This window comes from Diorhabda carinulata, chromosome 1 (genome assembly GCF_026250575.1).
Source record: "Diorhabda carinulata isolate Delta chromosome 1, icDioCari1.1, whole genome shotgun sequence".
NCBI classification, from domain to species: domain Eukaryota; kingdom Metazoa; phylum Arthropoda; class Insecta; order Coleoptera; family Chrysomelidae; genus Diorhabda; species Diorhabda carinulata.
In genome coordinates this window covers 9659769-9686189 of record NC_079460.1, presented here as the reverse complement: position 1 = coordinate 9686189, position 26421 = coordinate 9659769, and the positions used below count along the sequence as shown (strand labels likewise).

At 33.3% G+C, this 26421-nt stretch overlaps 1 protein-coding gene across 15 annotated transcripts in view; it reads right to left on the bottom strand.

Moving 5' to 3' along the window:
• LOC130903863 (calcium-dependent secretion activator) overlaps positions 1–26421 on the bottom strand; it is an 87300-nt gene that overhangs the window by 48163 nt on the left and 12716 nt on the right. For all 15 annotated transcript variants that reach the window (XM_057816269.1, XM_057816218.1, XM_057816227.1 and 12 more), the window contains exons 2-5: positions 17821–17975; positions 8377–8763; positions 5266–5441; positions 3752–3831 (exon numbers count right to left, since the gene is read on the bottom strand). In XM_057816269.1, coding sequence (XP_057672252.1) covers positions 3752–3831; positions 5266–5441; positions 8377–8763; positions 17821–17949 — 772 coding nt within the window. In that variant the 5' untranslated portion in view covers positions 17950–17975. The remainder of the gene's footprint in view (positions 1–3751; positions 3832–5265; positions 5442–8376; positions 8764–17820; positions 17976–26421) is intronic.

The following is a 26421-nucleotide window of genomic DNA, read 5'->3' as shown; positions in this document are numbered from 1 at the left end:
GGGACTCGCTTACAAGGCTCAAGTTGACTGATCATTTCACGCCTAATGGTTGGTTGAACACACAAAATTGAATGGTGACTTTACGGAAAAACTATCTTTAGTGATAATGCACACCTTCACGTCAATGGACTCATTAATAAACAGAATCGCCGCATTTGATAAATGAGAATTCAAGTAATTTTTGAAAAACCAATGCATACACAAAGAGTGGCTTTTTGATGGGGCTTATGGGCTCGCGGCATTATCGTCCGTACTTCTTCAAAAATAAGGTTAGATAAGTATTTGTCACAAAGCCAATGAAACTCTTTTATCGAGATTCGATGACCGTATTATCTCACATCGTTGTGATGTCAACTGGCCGCTACGATCATGTGATATTACGGTTGGATATCTTTTTTGTAGAAAAAGAAAAATGTTACGTAAATGAGCCAAGAATAATAAACAATTTAAGGAGGAGATAAACGAAGAGGTAGCCAATAGGGTATCGAATCAGTACTACTACCAATGCTTACCAATGGTTGTGAATCCTGGGTGGCAACCAACAAATTTGAAGTAAAAAATAACAACTTGTGAAATGAATATACTGAGAAAATAACGGGGCGAAGAGACTCGATAATGTAAGGAACGTCATAATTAGACGCGAACTAAACGTAATGAGTGGAGTGAAAAAATCAAACAACAACAACTAAGATGGTTTGGACACCTAGTTAGAATGAAGGAGGATAAAATAGTTGAAGTGATATGGAGAACCTAAATAAACAAAAAGAAGAAGAGAGGCAGGCCCAGAAGGAAATAGAATTGAGAAATAGCAAAAATACTGGAAAAAAGAGGACTGAACTGGAGACGAGCTAAACGGGAAGCAAAAGATAGAATTAAATGGAGAAAAAATATCATCTCTAAGCCTTTGGTAGAAAATGTTACGGATAGTAAGTGAGTAAGAAAGGAGATAATTCATCTCATTGGCGATACTGAATATTATTATACCTCAGCGTGATTAAAAATGTGGACTCTCGAAAAAAGGTTCCCAAAACCATGGGGAGTATTGGACCGATTTATTTTGTCACGTATCATCATCATGGATCTTTCCATTTTAATTCTTCTTCTTCTTTTAATGCTTATCCATTAATAGATGTTCGCGACCACGTTTTTCATGGCTTCTCTATCTCTAGCGGTATGGATCGATGTCACTCGACTATCAGCTGAAGGAATTGATATTTATGGCCTCACATTATATGGCCAAGGTATGCAATCTTTCGTTTCTTCACGATGTTAAAGAGTTCACGGTCTTTATTGATACGCCTGAGAATATCCTCATTCCTCACTTTGGCAGTTCATAGTAAGTCCATTGTAATAAAAAAATTAAAATAATTATCTGAAAAATTGGTGTTTGATTTACAATTAACATCGTACATTATAGTTGGACTACCTTTTATTTTTTAATCGATGATGAATGCAGACGATAAATTTTTTGATGTAATCTTTCATATTCAAATTCTCCTCTTCCAGGTAATATTTTTCATGTAAAAAGGGCCTAAACCACAAGTTGATTGCATAATTAACCAGGCTGTATTAATTTGCATATATACAACAAAATTTACAAAGTTAAATTTGATTTTAATGTGAAGTTAATTTTAGAACGTCTATTGTTCGTAACTGCAGTTAAAAATTTTTGTAATGAATTCTTTTTTGATTCATTTTTGACCTGAGTGGAATATATTCATTATACACATACCACGACAAAAGTCTTTATGCATAACTTTATGAACAAATTGTGTGAGAACTTGCAACATGTTGTAGATGTTTGAAATACATTTCTATGTTGGTTAATAATATGTTGCTTTGTCATATATTGATTGCCTCTTTACAGAAGCCACTTATTATCATTGAGTTGGTTTAATTGCCAATTTACTACTACAAAACCGTTGCTATCAAAAGTTATATGCATTGTATAAAAATATCGATTTACTGTATATAATATATTGTCCTAATTATAAAAATGGATATTATGTGCTATATTTATTACTTGTTGGTTAAACATAGTACACAGAGAAATCTTTGAAATGATAAAATATTGTAGCATCTTCAAAGAAAGATAATAAATAGGAAAATGATCGCCGGGACACAGTTATGAATGTCTCCAGAAATAGAAACGAGTTAGTATATTTAGCACGCTACATATAAACAAACAAAAATTTCATAAAAACTGGGAAAATTCAAGCCCCCACAACATACATTCCTCCAATAATAATTGTACCATTTTTTATTTTTTAATATTTGTCCACACAGAGAATTAAGTTCCAAATAGATTACTCGTCTCCGAGATTCAGATCCTCCAAAAAATCATAAAAGCGATGCCCTTCTGTCCGTCGAAAATCATAATCTTTTTTTTTTAAATTAGCAGAGAACTCGTAAATCTCAAAAAATCGGATCGGACTTGTTTGAGAGACAGAAGTTATTCATTTGCTGATGGAAAATAACATTTATGAAAGATTCCCCTTAGTTCTCTTGGCAATCAAAGATCAATATATTGGTCACACTAGCCACGTCACAATTACCATTAATACTGCCCACAAAAGTGTATATTATATTCGTTGACAAGTGATTGACACTGTGACATTACGTTCTTAATTTCTCACTGTTGGAAATATTTTTTGCATGTCAAATGTTCATTGTCGTAAAGTAAAATGAGAAGCTCGTTATTTCGATGTCGATGGACACATGGATATTTCTTCTCGGTTCTAGTTACCTGGACCTCCTTGGTCATCTTCCAGAATAGAAGAATCCTCTGAAGTCAAATCCCAGGATTTTCTTCCGTATTCATACGTGTTTGAATATGTATATCGTAGGTTACTCATTTATTCCACCGTACGTAACAGCGACTGTCTTTATTGTATCTATGATAACCGTCTTTGGCTCCCTTCTACTTAGCTGAAGTATCTCCGCCCCCCAATTTGATATCTTATGATAATATGACCTAATCTATATCTTTTGTTTTTTCCCTTTCCCACAGCGTCAGCTTTTGAGTGCGCAATATCGGAGACACTCAAACATTGACTGGAAATACTTACTTTGAGCTGAAATAAACAGTTTGTTTGTAGTTTCAGCATATAACCTCTTTGCGTATGGCTTATATACGAGGATATATTGAAAAATTCTTAGCCTACTATAGAACCAAACCAAATTTCAATGTCAAAATATTTTATTACTCAACATATTCTCCTCTTAATTGGATACATTTATTACAGCGACCTTTCAAAAAAAAATGTTTTTTCTTGCTCTGCAAACCAGACCTCCACAGCTTTTATTACTTCTTCGTTGGAAGAAAATTGACGACCTTTTAAACTTGGGGAAAGAGATGATAGTCGGACGGAGCCAAATCTGGTGAATAAGGGGGGTGTTCTAGTAATTCAAACCGTAAATCACGAATTTTTTGCATGGCAACATGAGATTTGAGTGCAGAGGCGTTGTTCTGCAAAAACAAAACACCTTTGGATAGCTTTCCATGTCTTTTTTCTTTAATTTTTTCCCGTAGAGTAGTCGGTAATATCGAATAGTAATCTCCAATCTCCAAAAACTGAACCAAGAGCTTTTCCAGCAGATTTTTGGACACGAAACTTCTTAGGTCTTGGAAATCCAGAGTGTCGCCATTCCATCGATTGTTGTTTTGTTTTTGGATCGTAGAAATGTACTTAAGTCTCATCCATAGTAACAATGGATAACAATTTAAATAAGTTAAAAATATAATATTTACCTTTTAGAATGCAGTCAAATTTAGCCATCCAGGATGTGAACACAGTCTCTTTACTCAATCCTTCCATTTCAGGTAAAGATCTGAAAAAAAATACTCAAAATGCTTGAACAATTACTATTCAGTTTTTAAAAACAAATCTGAAATATACATCTTTTCATATCAAAATAAAAGTTTAACATACATTAATAACAGCAGGAAAAAAAAAGTGTAGATATAACTTTTGCACTCGAATTATGAAAGTTGTATCTCTCTTACTTAGTGTACTCTGAAACTTCATCGTAGGTTGACCGATATTTATCAGCTGACGAAGAAAAAATTTTTTAATTCATCTATAGGTATATTTAGCTTCATTTGTGTGATGATGAAAGCACTTGGTCATTGGCACTAACATAACATAACTTGATATTTTTTGGTAGAGATTGGTAGCTCTAAGATTTTGATTGATGAATTATTCTCTGTAAGGTAGTTGAGTGATTATTTGTTGTTACTACTAGTTTATAGAGAGGTGAGAAGTATATTGATGGATGTTTGAATGTTGTTATACTATTGCTCCATAGATCACGCCAAGATTCTTGAATGAAGTTTTCAAGTTGAGCTTGGAAGCTGAATTCTAGTATGAGATGGAATTCAGATGAGAAATTCTAGTACGTCACGAGCATAGAGAGTTTGGTAGATGTCATATTTGTTTTGGACTGTTCGGAGGTCGATGAAAATTGTTTTAATTGACCGAATGGAGGGGAGAGAATTAATATATATGGCGATAAGTTCGTTGGGGCTGGGAGATATTTTTGAAAATCTGAAGAATGCTGTATAGTTCGCTAGTGTAAACAATACAAGATGTCCTATGAGATCATGACTATGCAAACGACACTGGAGTCGATTTTGGATGCATCCGTATTGAAGATTAAGTCGAACTATTTTTTCTATAAGTTGTAGAAATACTGTCTTCACAAGTGCGCTAGAAGATTCATGTTTATGATAAATGGTAAGTGAGGTATCAATTATAGAAATATTTTGGGTTCGCATTGAAACAACAGGTAGAGGATCCTGGGGAGTCAGATAGAAATTAATATTTTGAAGGAATGACGCAAGCAATTGTCTGTGAGTTAGTAGGTAGAAAAGTGATAAGAAGCGATTGAACAGACATGTAGATGTTATTTATACTAATTAATCTATTTCTAAGCAATTATTTTTATTTAATTACAAAATAATTATGACTGTAACTCATTATGTAATCAGTTCTGATGTCCGAATTTCTTTTTTCAAAGTATTCTTAATTTCCCTGATGCAAATAAGTAATTAAAACATATAGATATTCGAGCAAAGTTTTCAATGCATTTGCCTTGTTTCTATTGTATATAAAGAGCTAGTATGACTAGTTCCCTAGTCATTTAGACCGCATAACATTATCAAGACTTGACTGTTTTTGACATTGCACTAATTTGAATATAAAATTATTAGTTGAATGAATATTTCACTACACTTTTGTATTGTACTTATTGCATTTTACTCACCTAACTCGTTTTTCTATATTATTTCTAAAAACTTCTCTAAAATCATATTGCGAACAAGCACCAGATTGGACCATTTTGACGACCCTCTCAGATTTCAAAAAAACATCGTAATAATTCTGTACAGCGTTCTGAAAGGCTTCGTCGGCCATTATTTGCGTTTCCCCCTTCAAAAAACTCTGCAAAAAATAACATTATTGAGAATATACGTTCTTAATCATATTTTGTTTCTATTTAGAAGGAATTACTGCGTAATGAGTTTTTCATTTGTTTGATTTATGCAATAATGTAGCGTTGTATAAGTTACAAAAGCACCAGAGTATATGCATTACAGGTTTGCACCTTATTATCCAAGTAGAAAACTCTTTTGACTCGGAGGTCACTCCCTTTTTACAGAATGGTAAGAAGAAATAGCCAATAGCCAACGAATGAAAAAGTGACGCTTGACTGCTGTCAATCCGGCACATATCACGTTTATTGAGAAAAACCAAATTCTCATCTGTACTGATCAAGAAATTTAATCAGAAATATATATTTGAAAATAGAGATAATTTTGGAAGAATAACGTATATTTGACTATAAAACCAACCTAAGCAGTTCACTAGCTATGGGAAAGCCTTCAATAAATAAAACGTGATGAAAACATCTCAGTACTTTTAAACTTTAGTGTTGGTATATATATAAGCAGTAAAATGGATAGAATAATAATTATTTGTATAGTTTCAGTTTTCTATATTTACGAGAAAAAAAAAACCATTTATTGTTACCTTGAAGTGGCTTTATTCATGCTGAAAAGACGGAAAGCAAACACTAATTTACTTTTATTATAATGCCGTGAATATAGGGCGCCAAGTAATACTTGTCGCTATAAGGTTAAATATTGGGAAAATCCAGAATAATACCGATAACATGTTTTTACAAACCAACGCCATGTAGTAAGTTGGCAATAAACTAAAAGCGATTAAGTTCAAGTTGGGTTGGTATATTTTGCGGCTAGAGCCGGGAGTAGGATAAGGGATGATAATCTTTTGAATTAAAGACTGAGACAAAAAATCAAAAATTAATTTTGAAAAATTGAATGCTATCATTCAATTTCGACTGTCTTCGGGAGATTACAAATTAGAAACGGGATGTCTGAGATTATTAGTTAACATTCCATTTTAACAAGAGTATCTGAAATACGGAAAGTTAACGAATACCTAATGAATATTTGCTAACAATTGGAAATGATTGATATATTAACTTTATCACGAGTCAAATTATATATCCAAGAATACAAGTGAATATTCAAATGCCAATCATAATAGTAGGTAATTAGCTGAATACCACACTGCAGTATATAATACTCAATGTCTCTCCCATTTTTTATCATGTTTTTGAAAATTAATCACCTTATTACGTCTAGACGAAATAAATGAAAACAAACTTTACTATCAAAGCCACGCTTTTCTTTTTATTTCTATCAACTTGGATAAATTTTATTAAATCGAGAAATTATACTAGATTTAGCAACATTTTCCAAACTATAATTGGTTTGATATCCGAATCCTCCAGATATTATTTAATTTTTTTTTCGAAATTGCAAAATAAACCACAGTATACTACTGTGATGATGCTAGATATTTTCAGACTTCTATGTTCAGAACATCTTTAATGTTTCATTCTGTACGCTACTTCTTAAAGAACGAATTGTTTCCTGTGTCTTTATTATCTAAATAAACGTGAAACAGTTAAACCATTTTTTTATTTATTGGTCTCCTATTGCCCTATCTAATGTTCATTTGAAATAGTAAAAGAAGAATTTTTGATGATTTCAATTTAGCTCATTCTCTAGCCATCAGTCAAATAATCGTTCCGTAACAGTTTTAAAGAAGTTAGAAGTGAAGTTTCTTAAAGACTCGTGTTTAACTCCTCCGAAGAAGCGTATTAATTATACATGATGATACTATGCATAGTTAAACGTTTGACCCACGTCTGAATCATGTTTCAATTTTGTTGACGATATTACATGATGGCTCGTAAATACCTGTGTCGCCAATTTATGACGTCGTTTCACTTTTACGAGGACATTTGATATATTCACAACAATATCTTTTATCAATGTTCTTAGGAATATTAAACATAGAAACAAATTATTTTTTCATTACAAATACAGTGTCTAATTGAGTTACGTAAAGCAGTTTAAACATCAAGAGAAAAAATATAGTCTTATAGAAACCCTCATATTATCTATATTCGTAAATGAATATTTATACCTACAAATCTAAGAGATAACTCCAAGCATGGGTGTGAACTCTAAACGTATTTTTAAACTTGAAAAAGGTATTTTATTCGTCATAGCTATTGAATCACAGCAGAATATTATGAAGAAATCAGATATTAAATATGTACTACTGGTAAGAGAAACTTGTCGAGAACACTAGTGTTACTAGTGGACAGTGAACAAAGAGGATCCTACCATCTATAAGAAACTTTATAGAAAAGGAGACTAACCAGTATTAACTAGTGCCATTATTCAAATGCAACAGTGCTAGCTTACTAATATTGCCATGAAGATATACTATTTAAATAAGTATTGTCGAAAATAGACGACTTTTACTCAGCTGCTATTGAGACATAGTGCAAGGCAACGTGTAAAAAAGTTTATGCTATTTCTCATTAAAATATAAAATCAGCCGATTTCTCTTCTATATGGCAGCTAAAGTTCCAAAATAAGAATTTTTAAATGCCAGAAACTGACTTGGATTTACGACAGAAAACGAAAAAGTTGGTTTTAAAAAATACTTTCTCGATCAACTGATCTTACTATGATTTGGTTTGTTTTCAATCCAAAAGTAATCAGATTTTTTTCTAGAATAGCAATATGAGCTTCACCTGGGAATGCTAAGTCGGGTAGTTTATTGGGAAAAAGAAAATTCGTCGTCATGAGGGTCACGTTTAAAGCTATGCCCTAATTAGTTTCCCAACGTTTTTTCATTTCTATAATCAGATTAGCTTGGTGTTTCATAAGCAGTGTAATTTACAATCACTTACATTGAACAATTTATCTCATATGATTAAAAATAGCGTTGGAATATATCTACTGAGTTATAATTTACATTATTTAATACTTACTTGAAACCTATTAACAATACTTTCTAACTGGTGTTTTGTTATTTTGGTTTGTCGTCTAGTCATGTCAGTTGGCTGTTTAGCGTTGAACGGATATGCTATGCACCTCGATATAAAAACATAAAGTTGTATTCTTCTTTTCCGTTCTTCCTCTTCTCGTTCTTGCTTTTCCTGAAGATCTACCTCGGTTTTTTCTGAGGCAACTGAAGGCGACGGACTGGTAGGTCGGGGTAAGGAATTTGCTCTGGAAGACCCCAAACTGTGGCTGATTGTTTCAGCAGATACGGCACTGGATGGTGATAAAGAACGAGTGGCACTTGGAGCAGGTACTTCCAATGTGCCGCTTCCCAAATCTGAAGCATGCGTTTGATGATATGGTGAAGACTCGGTCTGAAGCAAAAATCATAATCACGTAAAATTTGGAACTGGAAATATAGAGATTTAAGTATTAAAAAGTACTCATTAGTAACAAAATTCAAGGCACATACTAATAAAACGTTTATTGTCTTATCAGCCAGTGCACTTAAAGAAATATGATAACTGAGAATATAAGGAAATGATTATTAGCTACGATAATTATCATAAAGGTATTCTATCTTATTCGCACTACGCCTGTTTTAGAAAATTCATATTTGGAATATTTGTAGGAAACACAGGCCAACAAAAAACTTTTGTCTAAAAACTTTTTTTATTTTTACAGCTGATCTTTATAGATTTTTGTGTGTTAAATCCAAATCTGGCTTTAGTTTTTTGTATCGCCCATAGTTTCCAAGCAATATGTATTTTATTATAATCTGATACCCCTGTACGGTATATAGGGAAGTCAATGAAACACTATGTTACATCATAAAATTGGTTTGTATTCACGTAATGTAGTGTAATAACACAGGGTTTACTTGTCAACTGGAATTTGTCTATATTTTCTTTCCCTTTTTTCTTTGAAACTTGTGTAACTTTGTAACTGTGACCAAAAGTAATCCCCTATCATTCATTCCAGCGGCCCTGGTAACGATTTTCCATTACTTTAACATCCTGGTGAAAACGCTCACCTTGCTCCTCACCAACATTTCCTAAATTGTCCGGGAAGTAATCGAGGTGGTTGTTCAAAAAGTGAACTTTCAGACTCTTCAAACTTTTTTAGAATCTTGGCAACAATAAACTTATATTCTGGGTCTTCTTCATTTCTCAAGAACTTGGAGACAACTTGCTTAAAGGATACCCATACTTCTTTTTCATTTGAGGTCATTGTGGACTCGAAGTTAACGTCAAACATTTTTCTAATATCAGGCCCGGTAAAGACGCGTTCTTTCAATTTAGCTCCTGAAAGGTGTGGAAATGTCTGACAGAGATATTTGAAACAAGGCCCGTCTTTAGGCAAAGCCTTTATTATCTGTTTCATGAGGCCTAACTTAATATGTAGTGGTGGGTCTACAAGGTTTTTGCGTAGAATATTCTTTTCGCCAGGCTTTAAAAACTCTCTAGCAGGCCAGTTCTTTTTGCACCAATGTTGATTCCTAGCTCTATTGTCCCATTCACACAGGAAACATGGAAACTTGGTAAAACCACCTTGCTGACCAAGGAGCATGCACGTTACTTTCAAATCACCACATAACATCCAACCATGTGCAGAATAACATATTTTATTTAACACTATTTCTAGATATTCGTAGCTCTCCTTCATATACGTACAAAATGACCGACAGGTACAGAAGCATACACGTTACCGTTGTGTAGTAAAGCAGCCTTCAAACTATCAATAAACAGTCTCCAGTCTTCTTTTTTGTACTCAATTCCAAACTCACTCATTAGACCAGGAATGTCTGAGCAGTACACCAAATCACCCTCTTGTTCAAAATACTTTGAAAATTGCCGTTCTCTCTTCCTATACACATGAACGCTAGTTCCAGCCGCCAACAAGTTCTTTTCTTTTAGCCTAGAGCCAATCAGTTCAGCTTTTTCTTTCGTTAAGCCCAGATCCCTGACTAAGTCGTTAAGCTCGACCTAAGTAAACAATTTAGGCTCTACATTTTCTGTAACACATTGAAATTTTTCATCGTGTTCGTCTAACTCCGACTGTACAGAAAATTCTTCTGTTACAATAGAATTTAAGTCCTCTGGTGGTTCAGAGACCGGCGAATCCACACCGTGCCCTACTGGTCGGATATCGGACAGAAGGTTAGGGTAGCTTATTACCTTCTTGTTTTTAGAGTTAAAACCAGTAATATCAACACTGCAAAAGTAACAGTCATCGGAATTATTTCTTGGTTCCCTCCATATCATAGGAATAGCAAATTTGACGTGTTTTTTCTCTTTTTTTGACCATTTTATGAGGTCTTCAACACATACATAACATATCTTATGCGGCGCCCAAGATTTATCCTGATATCCTAGTTTAGTTCCAAAGTATGCTAGATAAAAGTTTTTTACAAAGTCTGTAATGTTTCTTTGGTGTTTTTTAATAAAAAACTCACCACAAATATAACAAAAATTGTCAGCAGAGTTTTTACAACCGCGATTAGGCATTGCACTGAGCACATGTACATACAGGAAACGTGAAACTGAGGTTAGGATGAAACTAATAAACTAAACATCAGTTGTTTAGCATGTGTTTCAGTAGTACTAGCAACATCATCATCTTCGTTCATTAAATAGGTAGATAGGTATGGAGTCGGTCTTAGTTCATTAGACCTATTTTTTCAATTTTATTTTAACTGTTAACTTTTAGCTGTTAAATTCTAAAAAAGTTTCTTGATTTCATAAATGTAATTGTAAAATGTGAATATATGGTGGGTGATACAGCTTTTTACAGCATCATATTTGGATTCAGCAATCTAAAAAACATAAGAATAAGGTATTTTCAGTAAAAGAGTTTTTTCATCGTTGGCCTGTGTTATTAAAATATACTCTATGAAGTAAATCGGTTAAAATTATTAGGCATTAAATAAAAATCTTTGGTAAACAGATGAAATTGCTGTAATAATTCCATGTCTTTCTTTATTTACACTAAAAGTCTTGCCGACTCCTTCACACATCGATAACAGTGTGCATGTTTCAAATCAGCATTGCATGACTGAGTAGTCTAACTTTCATTGTTGTATAAATGAATAATTTATTTTATTGTTTTGTTCTTTAAAATATCAGAATTTTGCTCTTTATTTCTATGTATATATAGGGTTTATCACTTTTTGTTCTAAATTTCGACATAAAATTAACATTAACAAGTGAACGTTGAACTAATTGGGTTGTGTATAAATGCATGAATTTAATCTAATTGCAATATGCGGGATGCCCTAGAACGATGTTCATTTATTTCCAAAACCGATGATAGTATTATGAGGAAAAAAATAAGCAAATTCAATACATCTATGAAAAATAGAAAACAAAATAGAAGAAAAATAGAACAGCATTTCATTTAATTCGATATCTTCTTGGACTGTAAAAATTTGTGGAACGGTTGCCGATATTCACACCAATTGCAATCTTCAGAGAACGAAGACGTGCATAACCTAGTGAAAAAATGTTTATCCCACATTTTCTTCCTTTGCCGCTTGTTGTCCCATGGAACAAAATTCTAGAATCCAAGAAGGAATAAGTAAAATTAGATGGACTCAAGTATTTAAAAAATCATTAGATATAATAAGAATCAACTCAACATACATAATACCATACCATACATAATATAATCATCTCCATATTTGTCAGTGACGAAAAAGTTTCTACCTATTTTCACTGATTTGGGATATGGAATTTATCTCTGTCCAAGATAAAAAACTATAATTCTTCAAATCCTGCTATATTATTGCAACAGGGAATCCAATTTATGTCCTGTCCTATATATAATATATGATAATAATGATACATAATCTGTATAAAGGTACATCCTAATACTGCGGAAGTTTTCAAAAATTTAATTCCTCATATCCTAGTCCTAATGAGTAGTCGTATATATCGACCCATATAATGTTTCACCGACGCCGTACTTTCTAATTAATCATATAAAATTCTACTAGTCTAGAAAATCGGATGCTTGTTAATATTAAGGTGCGTCTCCATTAAACAAACAATGGAGAAACAAGTTTGTCAAATACGTTGATTAAAGTGCAGTTTTAACAAACATTTCTTGTTTCAACAAACAATTGTTTGACAAACATTTTCACCAAACAATTGCAATTCGGCATGAAACATTAGTCAGTTAGGTTTTGTCGAAGAATGAGTGATTTGAACCGCCGCCGTCGTCTGGCCTGCAATGGAGCTCGTTCTCGTCGATGGTGGCAGAGACAATTGTTTTTACGGCGTTATGAATATAGTGGTGATGATTTCCGTAATGATTTGACAGCCGGGTGTTTGCTTACAAATTTTACGAGAATGTCAAATGGGGATTTTGAATTGTTAATATCGATGATAGGACCACTGACAAGTAAACAAAATACTAATTTTCACCAAGCAATCAGCGTTCAAGATCGTCTGTCTCTTGGGATTTTTTATTTTCCTTAATCTGATGGCTACGTTTTCGCCATAAACAGATTGTTCATCTCTCTCTTTGTTCACTCCTTCATAGCCCTCTTTCATTATCATGTAAACTTCTTCTGAAGTTTGCCTCTTGCTAGGCTTTTTATTAGTATTCGTCGACGGCATGCCACTCGTGGAGCTTTTTTCTGATGATCCCTCACCGGTGTTAATGGATGGCGATTCCACTTGACTCGCTATTTTCCAATTGGACTGACACAACGCTAGAAAACGTTTCCTGGAGTGTTGATTTATAGTAATAAATATGCCCCCAAATTATTGCGGAATGCGTGAAAAGATGATATCGATTTAATTTCAATTGGTAAGTGATTATGCATTTTTTGCATTGTAAAATATTGAGCTCTTAACTAATTCTGAACTTGGAGTAGGTAGGTGAAGGTCCTGCTCCGCGTTCCTAAGTGGATAGCCGTTCAACGATCTTTCTGAAATTGGAGAAGCGTGCTTATGAATTAGGCAAACAAATTCAAAGGTGAATAAGGAAGGAAGAGTCTGTATTTGTAATCTTTTAAAGAAGTACCTGCAGTGAACCCTGTTGTTTAGTCCGAGTAAATATCTAACAGGTCTTATTTGTAGTTTGAAGATTCGTTCAAATTGAGTCGCACCACATGTACCCCAGAAGGGAAGGGCATGTCCGAGATGCGACTCGCTAAGGGCATAATAGACTGTTGAGGCGATGGATAAGTTCAATTCTTTGGAAACTGATCTCAGCGCAAAACTTATTTTTTTAAATAAAGCGGCAATACGTAACTCCTATTTCAAAGAATTCTCCACAACTAGCACTAAAAATTGTATAGATCCAACGACGTCAACGGTGGTGTTATTTAATAAAAAAGGCTGCACTGTATTTTTATATGATAAAACTTTGGTTTTAGAAACGTTGAGACAAAAAAGATTAGAATCGCAACATTATTTAAGGGTGACACTAATATGGTCCTATGAAGTGCCGTGAGATCAGGGTTGCTCCAAGAGAAACTAGTGTCGTCTGCAAATAGACATATTTTACCACGGATGTCTAGATAGACGATGTCGTTTACAAACAAAAGAGATAAAATAGTAGCCTAGTACTGAGCCTTGGAGCTCTTCACATTCTATTGGCTTGCAAGAGGACATCGTTGTAACGACCCTAACAAGCTAACTTCTGTTGGTAAGGTATGGTTTAAACCACGCAAGAGGTGTTCCACCTGAAACCGTAGTACTGTAATTTGTTGATTAAAATATTATTATTAACAATATCGAAAGCCTTAGAAAGAAAGTGTTGCAGTGGAGTGATGGCTGTTTAGGCTAGAGTAGACATTATTGTTTTCCAAAATTATAAATCGATGTAGCTTTTCAAACAATAAATTTGATTCAAACCTATCAACATTGTTGTTGGTGTGCGTAGATTTCTCTGTGTATCGATATTTTGTGTTAAAATATATTAAAAACCTAGTACCTACAAATGGGTATAGAAAATGAAAATTTCCAATGAAGATATTTAGTTGCTATAGACTCTAGTATAGTATTCGACTAGCGTATAATGAGTTAATATTAACTGGGTGATTCATTCCAATCGCTAGCGCTCGTAGTAGTAAACTTCTCGTGAATTATACATCATTATACACTCATCAATAATATTCTATTATTCCATGCACTTCACGCGACAGTTTAGTTAGATACTACACTCAATGTTTTGTGAATTTAACTGGAACGAACAGTTCGCCGAACAAGTCTTACTGATATTAGTAGAAGCATTGTATAAAGAATAGGATAGTAGAACAGTGACAATGTTAAAACTATTTGAGGCAATTTTGCACGCCATCTAGTTACTTTTACGCTCGTTCTTCATAAAAATGACCCGTAGCTTAGTGCCATCTGAAATAAACAGCACTATTTTCAACAACTAAATTTTTTTGGAAAGATCCCAACTAAATGTGAATTTTTCATTAATCTGTTAATCACTTAAATTTGGGACAGAAAGAAGGATCTTTGCACAAAGGTATATAAAATATATTTTCTTTCCTTTGGTGACTGAAATAATATGAATTTGCGATTTCAGAACCTCGGTCATGAATGTATTTTTGAAACATTCATATTTTGATGATATTTTGAAGGGGCGAAAAAATAAGTCCTGGATATTGTGTATGTTTTTTTTTAACTTTTAGTTGATTTATGCGATTAATCCATTTTCCCTTTTCTTCCTGAAAAAAATATTTTTGATTTTGTTTCGCTTTCGTACTGTATTAATATATTTGATAAAATCAAAAACAATAACTTTCTAACTATACTAATATTTTAAACGTAACGAGATGAAATATACTAAATGTATCATAATACAATATCGTACTAATAATTCAATTAATGACATCGTAGAATTCTTCAATATTGCAATATGTCCTTTCTTGAAGAATTGCCGACGTCGATATTCGGAACTTACTAAATCTATTTGTTGCTTATAATTCTAAAGATACCTAGATGATAATTTTTTAGCATGAAGGTTCTAACAGGTCAGAGGTCGGTTGGGCAATAAACATCTTATGGCATTACCTAATGCTTGGACTTTCAATTAAATTGTAAACAGATGGATTTAAATATAGAGTAGGATGAGTTAAAATTTTGTATTTTCAATACAATTTGAAGTTATGAAGCACATTATGAATAAATTGAAATAAATGAATGTTAATAAAAAAAAATGTGGCATAAACGTCAGGAATCACGAATTTTTGCTCTGAGGTAATTGCGTCCTTCATATTAGATAACTAAAGTTTTAGTAAATGAATTTATTAGAAAATATTTAACAGAAATATTGAATAAAGTAACAATAATAACTACACTTTTTATGAGATTGTTGATATAAAATTATAATAATTATAGACTGAGCGTTTGAAAAAATTATCAGAAACTACAAGTTGTACGGTCCTGTATATATTCCTTGTGCATTATACACTACAAAATTGTTAGTGGGAAATTCGAATGGCCAACAAATTGAGTAAATTTATTGTAATTTTAAAACTTTTTCAAATTCTCAAAATGTTTGTTAGAAAGTATGATACTGTTGGTATGGAACATTATTTTCATTCTAATATTTGGACTATGTGTTATTAAGAAAATATATACAAAGTAGCTCTTAATTTTGCCCACAGAAAGAAATGGACAAAATCCAATAAACAACCTGAATCTCCGTTAAGAAGACTGTAAAACTCCAAAAATGTAGTACATGTAGAATCTACTCGCGATGACCTCTAGATATTCTTGGGTCAAGTTGGGGCACATTTACTATTGAAACACCTACTATAAATAAAAACGTTGATTATTATTGGTTATTCATTATTCTTTTTGTTGTCGAATATTGGAAATCAAACCACAATCCATCCACGATCTAAACATTTTTTAATTAATTAACCCCCAAAATATACTACAGAACATTTTTCTAACGTCGTAATATCATTTGAATGTACCTCGGAAGAAATTGAATTGGTGGATGAATCCGTTTGTTCGGATGATGATTCTTCTTTAACATTTAATGAAGCGAATGCTTCATTGTCATTTGTTGGTAAAAGCAGTATATATTATCAGCGTCATGCAGTTGACTGCCTGCATTAGCACTTCTAGGTAGCTGGCCTCATTAAATTGGCGACAACATTTATTTTAAATGCAGCTCGAAATGCTTTCACTGTTGGGTTTCTGTTATACCCTCCTCTTTGACGATAAACAGAAAATTGATTTCCAAATGGATCTTGAATTAGTCTGCCTGTGAATAAATAATTGAAACCTTCATTTTTCTGATCACTTGCAAATTGTTTAACGGAGTTAATGGTGAGAAGAAAACTATCAAAGCTATCAGGTCTGGTCAAATTTCACTTTTTCCAGCTTTGTATAGATTTTCCAATAAAACATATGCTGAGCTTAAAGCTGATAGCACTTTTGGATTCGTATCGCTCATAATTACAGGGTTTTGTTGAATGTTAACGACATCAAATAAATTGTCACAAAGTTAGCCGTGTTTTTAGCTGTACTTGAAATAAGGTCACCAGTCAAAGAATTCGGATTGATGTACTTATTAATCAGTTTCAATAAGGCCTTTCCTGTTTTGCTCCTTTTATCACAAAGATCACAAACTTTTCGAATGTCAGAAAAACATATGAACTGAAACTATTAAACTATTGTTCAAAAAATTGTTTCTAACGCATTTCAACAAATGGGGAGCATCAAAAAAAGCATAATATTTTTTCTCGTTATGAAAAAAATAAGGTTGGTTTTTGTTAACCCCCAAATGCTTCATGAGTTTCTGTTTGGTAGTTGATAAATCACATACTATGCCTATAATGTCTAGTTTTGTCTCACTAAGTTTTTCCGATGCCTTGGTGATTATACACCATAAAGAAGCATATGACACCCCACCAGTCAAAACTGTCTTTGTATTAAAACACTAAAAAAATTATATTGTTGCTGAAAATGTCACTATCATAAAAAACTCATTGAAATGTATGGTTGTCCGAGTGAAGGACCAAACCAAATAAGCAATAAACCAATTAACCTGGGAAAAAAGTTAGCAAATCCTTTACGGGGTTCTAGTAGAAGCATAACATGTGACAACTAGACCATGAATTAGTTTCTATCATCAAAATTTAAAATAATGAGTCTGTTAATTATTGCCACACTTAATAAAAATCAACCACAAATTCAAATATTTTTTAAGGAAATGTTAAGGAAACTTGATGTTATATGTGTCAAAAACATTAATACTGCATTCTAGTCTACATTTTGACCACAAGATCATCGAGTTTTGGCATGTGGCAACGGCCAGTGACCGCCCGCTGTCTTAACTATAACTAAACTTGATATTGCCAACGTGACGGTTTTACCTACTGTTCTTTTTAGGCATCTCAACAACGGCATTGAAGATTTAGATAAAATATAATTATGCTTTAAAATATTACTCACATGAGGATGAACTGATGAATGAACTGATGAATGATGATGATGATGGTGTGTTGTAGGATGATGCCCAGCATGGTGACCTGTTCCATGTTCTTCTTCACTATCTTCTTCAGATGAAGATGGATCTATCATCTTCTATCTACCTTCGCGAACCCACTCTAGAATAAATAAAAGTGTAAGTAACAATAGTTTACAAGAACAAATCACTTTTTTCATCACAAGTGAACGAATTTTACAAACAATTGTACTAAGCCTATTCAAAATAAGTGAATTAGGGAAACAGGAATATACTCAACCGTAATAGATTATTTACTATTTTTCATAAAGATGATGTTGGTGGCAGTATAACGAGAACGACCACTCCATTCAACCAACTTAATACACGTTTCGTATATATAGCATTTAATATCACCTTTTTGTGAAGATAGTTTTATTAGTCAGTATTTCTATTAAAATTTTAAACGTTTCAAAATGAGCATTATATTTATATCATATTTCTGAAGAAATATGCTAATGTTTTTTCACTACATTATAGTTATAGTATATCAATGCAATTTGTGCAGTCTAAGGTGGGGATGTAGTAGCTGATCACACCGTGCGTAATTGTTATGTCTTATGTGACATAAAGGACTGCAAAGCCTGATACAGTCTATATGGTGAAACTGGAAGAAAATTACAAACAATGAAATTCTGACACTTGTCAAACTGTCGATACAATACTATCCTGTTAATCGACAAGATTATAGGAAAAAATTTGGAAAATGCGCCCAGAATTGATTAATAGAACAGACGTTGCGTTCAAACACGACAACAGGCCACACACATCTTTGATAGCTTGCCAAAAATTTACTGAACTTGGTTGAGAAGTTTTAACGCACTAACCGGACAACTCGGATATTGGACCGCCTGACTAGCATTTGTTTCGGTATTTGTAAAAGTTTCTTAATGGAAAAACGACCAATATGGCTGCCAAGTATTCGAATAATGATGCTTAGTGAAGAAAATTTTGATTGAAAAATTAAGTCAGGAACAAAGAATAGTTTTTTGGATGACCACATATTATTTTCAAATAAAAGTGACAGAATTCTAGTGAATATAGAAAATAACTTCTCAATGCGTTAGAGATCCTCCTTGTTATAGTAGAAAAGTTTATATTCTTTTTATTCCCAATGTTTATAAGAATTTGATTACGGCTTCTCCCTCGTACTATTTATGAAGTTAATATCGCAGAAATTTTATTATTGCTAGTCTGCAGATCCAAATTACTTCATTATGTTTGTAGTAAATTTCAAAATGTTTGTGGCGAAATATGTAGTTCTATTAGCAGAAATTAAATTGAAGGAAGTAGGAATAAAGAATTCTTACTAAGCCGTGAAGTTTTAACATGAAAGAGAATAAAATTAACGTTCCAAAGTGAATTCAGGAATGCAAAATTAATTTTTCAGAACATAGCTCTTCACACATGAACTGTTTGTAACTTGAACATTATAATTGAGGAAAAACGTAGAAACGATTTAAATACAGAATAATGACTCGTAAAAAACATACTATTTATCTGAATTTTCTGTATCGTTCTCAAATTCTTATGAAAATCGTACTGAAGATACATTGACAACATGAAGTCTAACTAAATCACGTCCTTGCTTATATACAATAGTGGTACAAAAACAATTTATTCAAATTAAATGACAGTTAAGTAATGTCACTTTTTGAAAAATGTTATGTTTTATTTTCGGAGTGGCGATACTAGTGGTTGCATTCAGCGGAAGAAACCGTTGGGCAACACGTTCTGGAACAGACGCCATGTTTCGGAACGCTTTTAATTTGTGCTAGGTAGCGGTAGCTGAAACGTAAGAAAACTGAAACAGAACCAAAACAGAAATTTGTTTAATCAACTGTGTTCTGTGATCAAACGTTAGGTAAGTTGTAGCTTTCTTAGAAGAAGAATGATTGAATTTGGTCATGAGGACGAGAAAAATGAATTGGAGCTCCATGATTTACACTCCATAATTTCATTTTCAATTATAATGTTCGTTTTTATACATATCGTAATTCTTTCAAACAAAAACTAGACAATGTTCCAACACATAATGTAGCGTTCGTTAAGTTTGATAAAAATAATTTAGTTTGAATAAGCTAAACAAAAAATAACCCATATAGCCTCTATGAAAAAAATACACCGGTCAAAAACTAACAATTTACGGAAATCACTATAACTATAAATGGAAAGATATAAGATTGTTTCTTCTCCTATGTAGTGTTCTATTTAAATGTGTATATTTGTATTCTATGTTTTTATTTTCATAATATTAAGTAAGAGTGCTTTCGAAGTCGAAAAGCATAACAATTTTTCTCCCAACATATTGGAGCAACCACAATAGAAAATCTGCTACGTACAAAATCAAAGGAGAAGTATAATGATGAATTTTGGATTTGCAGAAACTCTTTGTTCTGAAAATGTGTTACTCATGTATTTTCTTAGATCAAACGGAAAGTACAAGTCGCTCTATGAATTTTCTACTCTAAGCTAAAAAGTACCCTCAATATTCACCATAACATCTATCTGGGAAGTTATATGAAATTACAAGCGTACTTTAAACGACAGCTCGAAGTCTAAAAAAGTCAAGACTTTTACACCGGACGAACTGATCAAATTTCTTAAACGAGCAACAGATCTTTCATTTCGTAGGACCAAATGGTATATTACGGTTTTGCACTGTTTGCATTAATCATGGGTTTGATAGGAGCCCGTTACACAAATGAGTTTCGTCTTGGATTATGGCAACGTTAGATAGTCTCATTATCAATATTAATATAGATGATAAAACAATAACTGCAAAATCGGAAGACGGATACCCACAAAGCGGCGGCTGCCTATCACCACTAATCGATCATCTACTCATAAATCTTACCAAGGGATAGGGGTCTACAGATACGCCGCTGACCTGGCGATAATTGTGCGAAGTAAGCAACAAATACTTCCCAAAAACCTTCAGAATGAACGGGGTCGTACTAGTCCTTAAATCAGATATTAAATATCTCTGGATGATCTTCGATTAGAAACTAACGTAGAGACAACATCTTCAAGCGGTAATCCCTAAGGCACGTAGTGCTTTATACAACCGCTGCAGAATGGTCTGAGGAACATGGGGCTTAAAACCCAAAATGATGAACTGGGTATACAAATCCATTGTGCGACCTATCATAAGCTATGCACCTATGCAAACAAAAATGAAAATTAGGATAATAACCCTAGATAAGTTGCGAAGGGCGGCTTGTCTTGCGATAACAGGCACGACACGATCATGTCCCACTATAGCATTACAAGTTATTCTAGACTTCTCTTTCATAGAAAGTGAAGCAATAAAATGGGCAGTATGAAAAAACTAAAATTATATTAAAAAATCGTCAGCAATGGACAAATGCAGAGGTTGCGTTCCCGGGAGGCTCATTAGTATTCCACACTGATGGCTCGTAAACGGAAAATGGACATGTGAAGGCAGGAATATGTGGTCCAGGAACCAAGCGTCTTATCACAATAGTTTCAGAAACCTCCAATTATCAGGCGGAAGCACACGTTATCCTTACATGTACAAGTCGTTGCGCACAACATTCCGTGAAAATTGAAAACAAAGCTTTTAAAGGTGTACAGTGTGAATTTTATGCAACTTGTAGAAAATATCCTTCACTACCACCACCTCATGCAACATCAAATTCTACTAAAAGATCCTGAGCGAGCGACAACATAAATAACAAATTAGAAAGAGGTTAAAAAATTATAGAAATAATTAACAAGAAAAGCTGTAGCATACAAATTGTTGGTGAGGTGGTCATTAAGAAAAAACTAAAAACCATCAGCAACATCTAAGATTTTTCAAAATGAGCGAATGTTCAACATTATATAAAATATTGAACAAAAATTATTTTTCCTAAGAATGAGTACATTTTTGGTTACGTTAGGCTGAGCTCTTCTTTTATTTACGATAATAAACATTTCAAGCTAAATACAGGGATTGAAGATACCGTCCTTATACCTGCCAATGTGCACTCGATGCACTCTCCTATATCATCTGTGCACTCGACCCACGTGCACTCGATGCAAGCATTCCAAATTGTTAACAATATTACAAGTACTATTATGATGTTAGCATAAACAAGTACATTTGCCGAATTTTTTTTCATGTGACCTTTTTATACATATGATACACATTATTTCGAATACCAAATAATAACCCCGTTGTCCTCAATTTACACCAAATTTGTGTTAATGGTGCTTAGAGTTTATATTATCTGTATTCCTAAAAGTTTTCCAAAAAACTATGATGACATTTTTCCCTATAACTGGAATAAATAAGCATATATTTATGACACAAAGGTGTTTTGATAATATTTTCTATTTAAACAAGTCTCGCCGAGTATATTGAATAATTACGTGACATTATACAAAAATTAAAAGGTTCCTCTGTAGTTTTAGTGATTGACCGTATTACCGTACCCATATCACTTCTTCGCATTTAGTTAACCTTGTAAACTGTGGACTTTGATAGCAACATTGAGTCATTTTGTGACGTATACAATGATAAACATATACATTATACAGCAAATATTACAATAAATGCAGATATTTTTGGAACATGGCATATTGATTTTTATTTTAGTATAATACTCTACATATATAAAGTTTTGTCATAGAAACAGAAAAAAACGATATAGAAGTGAGTTGAATCAAACAAAACAAAAACTTTCCTGAGAAGTTTATCATCCGCTCAAATAACTTGGATCGTATTCTGGCAATTTCATTTCTATTCTCCGTTCATTGATTCTGTAAAATATATTCTTGCCTGGAAGCCATATCCATTTCAAATGAACTAGAAACAACAATTCACGTTCTTCAACTATGATTTTAAAATTTTTTGACTCACATTTTATCCAGATAGGCAGAAATTTTTCATAGCTTATATTTATAAATTACCTACTACCTTATTTTTCTAAACAAATTCAGATTGAATTCTATACAAACAAAATGGAATTAATATCACTTTACACGTGTTATCAAAATCAACTGAGACGTGCCCTGGTGAAATCACTACCTGGCACATTTGAGACAAAATACCCGAGCCCTATAACAAATGGTTGACTACTGTCGCTACTCTTAGATACACCTTTTCCAGGCCCCACTGTTATAGAAGGAAGCGGACCCTGCCAGGAGGTTCTGAAGCCGAAGCGAAAGTATGAAATGTGCGGCTCCCATAGAAATGGTCACGGACAACATATCTATCAAACTATGCTTTACCAAAAACTAAAATTATAATAAAAAATCGTCAGCAACGGACAAATGCAGAAGCAATAAAGTGGGCAATATGAAATGGTCACGGACGCCATGTCTATCAGGGGTAGGATTATGTGGTCCAGAAACCATAGCTCACCATTTAACAGGCGGAAACACACGCTATAATTACATGCACAGGTCACTACGCACATCGTAACTACCGCAATGTAAAGATATTCGTTCTATCAGATAGCAAAGCAGCCCTGCAAGCACTTGACTCGTTTAAAATTGGGTCAAAGCTATTATGGAACTTTATCGAATCTTTAAACGCAATGGGAGCAAACAATAAATTTATTCTTATGTGGGTAACTGGCCACATCGAATTACACGGCAATGAACAAGCCGATCATCTGGCGAAAAAAGGCGGGACAATTCCACAACCTATCATATGTTTCCCAAAAAGCCATCAAGTCATGGTCATATAGAAGTGGGAAAACGATAAGAAATCAGGAACATGGAATAAAACCCCAGGTCTGAAACAATGGAAAGATTTCTTTCCTATTTCACCATCACGTCTAAAAAGACCTTTAACAAAAACGAGTTAAGGATAGTTACTGGAATGCTTACTGGACACCACCAGAAGAACATCGGAAAAACTCTCGAAAGTCCTGTCGCTTCTGTGAGGAACCAAAGGAGACCGCCGAACACCTCCTTTGTGTGTGCGAGGAAATCCATAAACAAAAACTACGGTACTTACATACTTTTTAAAACCAGAAGAGGTAAACCGTATAGCCCTCAAATAGGTAGCTCACTTTACAAAATCGTTACTGCCTGACTGGAAAACAGTCCGCGGTACACAATAAATCAATAGATCTACAACGTAAATTCACGACCTGACGCCCTAGCTCATGTATATTTTGCTACTCTATCCAAATCAATTAAACATGAATCCCACATATTTATGAAACTTGTATAAGAAGCAAATGAGTTAGTTTTCTGGCGATGATTAGATAGTGGATAAAAATCAATTGTCATTAGTGCGACAGACCAGTTACGTAGTAAATTATTTCAAACCTATTACATACACTAATGGTCCACCACATTTTTATTCCAAATTATTTTACTTTTGTTCTTTTTTTCGTTTATCCGACTAATAATGTTGACATTACGTCATATCAGCATCAGGTAATAATAATAAACTTGAAATCCAAATATTATGATGATTGAATATTACTGCGAAATTGAATGACGTTTGTGTGCACTGAAAATTTGATATATATAAAAATATATATTTATGGGTTTTGTCAATCCCCAAAAATATTAATATCATTAATTTCAACATCTTGTCAATAAACGTGGAAAAGTTTTATTAATTATCTTAAATTCCTATCTACAAATTTTTCACTAACCAAAATTTACTTGTATTTTAATTTTTTACCATTTCTGAAACTCTCAGTACACTTGGTTTTTAATTTAACTTGCCGCTAAGCTTTGAATGCGCATTAGTCATGCGTGCCGACAATTATAGCAGCTACGTTCGTAAATAGAACGATGTAGAGCAATGGTAGGTAACTTCTGACCCACGAGCTTGATTCGACTCACGTGAGAATCTACTCTTGTCGGCGATTTTTTTTTTTAATGAGACGTTTTTAACCAACGCAACTAATGTAATTTGTCTTTCATCTTAATTTAGTATTAAAATCATAACCAAGGTACATATTTCCAATGCTATGATTACGTCGAATGAAGGTTGACACGTATAATAGAACCCGGATTGCGGACAAGAGAACTGGATTAAGTTGAGTGTGTTATTTTACCTTCCAAATGCAGGTAATTATCATTATACCTAACCTTTACAGGGATTTTAGAGAAACACCTCTATCTGAAAACTAAGTTACTAAAATCGGAATCTAGTTTTGATTCCGTCAATAGAGCATCATAGGTCGCATTAATTAAAATTTGTTTTCATTTTTACTCATTATTCTGTTATTAATAATGCATTTTTTTATGTTATTGTAATTTATATTGATACGAGAAATAGCTCTTGACTGACTTTGTTTTTTGAATGCTCATAAAAAGAATTTTTCAGTTTTCTATTCCAGCCCAAGTGAGAAAAATAACAACAAAAACTTATAACGTTGAAGACATTAATGAAGAATACAATGAACATTTACAGTGACTATTTAATATAAATAGTGTATAACACATTGCAGTTTATTAATATTGAAATATTAGCTTATAATGTAACCCCAATATATGGTCATGTTAAGCAATATAAAGAAACCCCTTTTCATCTAGTGAAAGACAAAGTTTTCTCGAAAACTTCTAAGATAGTTTTATAAGGAACATAAGAAAAGTGTTTCTTTTCCCCACTCATTGGATGTTACTTGACGTGTTGAGAAGCCTTTTTTTCATATCATGAAGCATTCTTAACTACTAGAAGACTGGACAGGTTGCCTCACTGCTTCCGCAGTGTATTTTCCTCCTAACTAATTGACAGTTTTGTAGAACTCTTTAGCTAACTTGCTAATAGATTCCTCGCAGGGGGAGATTACAATGCGAAACATACAATCTGGGGATCACGATTACCAGGAAAAGGAAGAGTTCTAGTTATTGGCCAACCTATTAGCCTACAGATCCAGCAAAAATACCAGACTTACTGGATTTCTTTCTTCGTTGTGAAAAGAATAGCAACAAAATATCTACAAATTGAATCTAACTAGAATCTAGACTCTGAACATACACCCATTATTGCTGCTGTTACAACTACCCCTATTGATAAAATACCTTCACGCAGATTAAGGAAGTATAGCACAGATTGAAATTATTTTAAAGGTGTGATTGAAAATTAGATAGATCTTAAGATACCTCTAAAAACAGGACATCGAACTGGCAGTAGAGATCTTCACTAAATCAATACAACAAGCGGCATTTATGTCAACTAAAATACAAGATAACAAAAAACCATCAAATAGAGTTTGTTCACGGATATCAAGAACATAGATCGTAGAGAAACGTAAGTAAAGAAAAAATGGAAATTTACCACTGACATAACAAATTACAAATGTCGAGAAGTGAAAGAACTAATAAAACAAGATAAATATCAAAACTTTTAGAACTATTAGAACTATCCAGAAAATCTCACTCCAACGACAACTCAATGTGGAAAGCCTCAAAAAAATTGAAGAGGCAACAACAACAAATTCCACCCATTAGAAATAGTGACAGAGAGTGGTTGAGAACTGAAAAATAAAAGGCTGAAGCATTTGCGCCTAGAGGCAGTATTTACCCCAATGCAAGCGAGAACGAAGATGAGATAATACTTAAATTCTTGA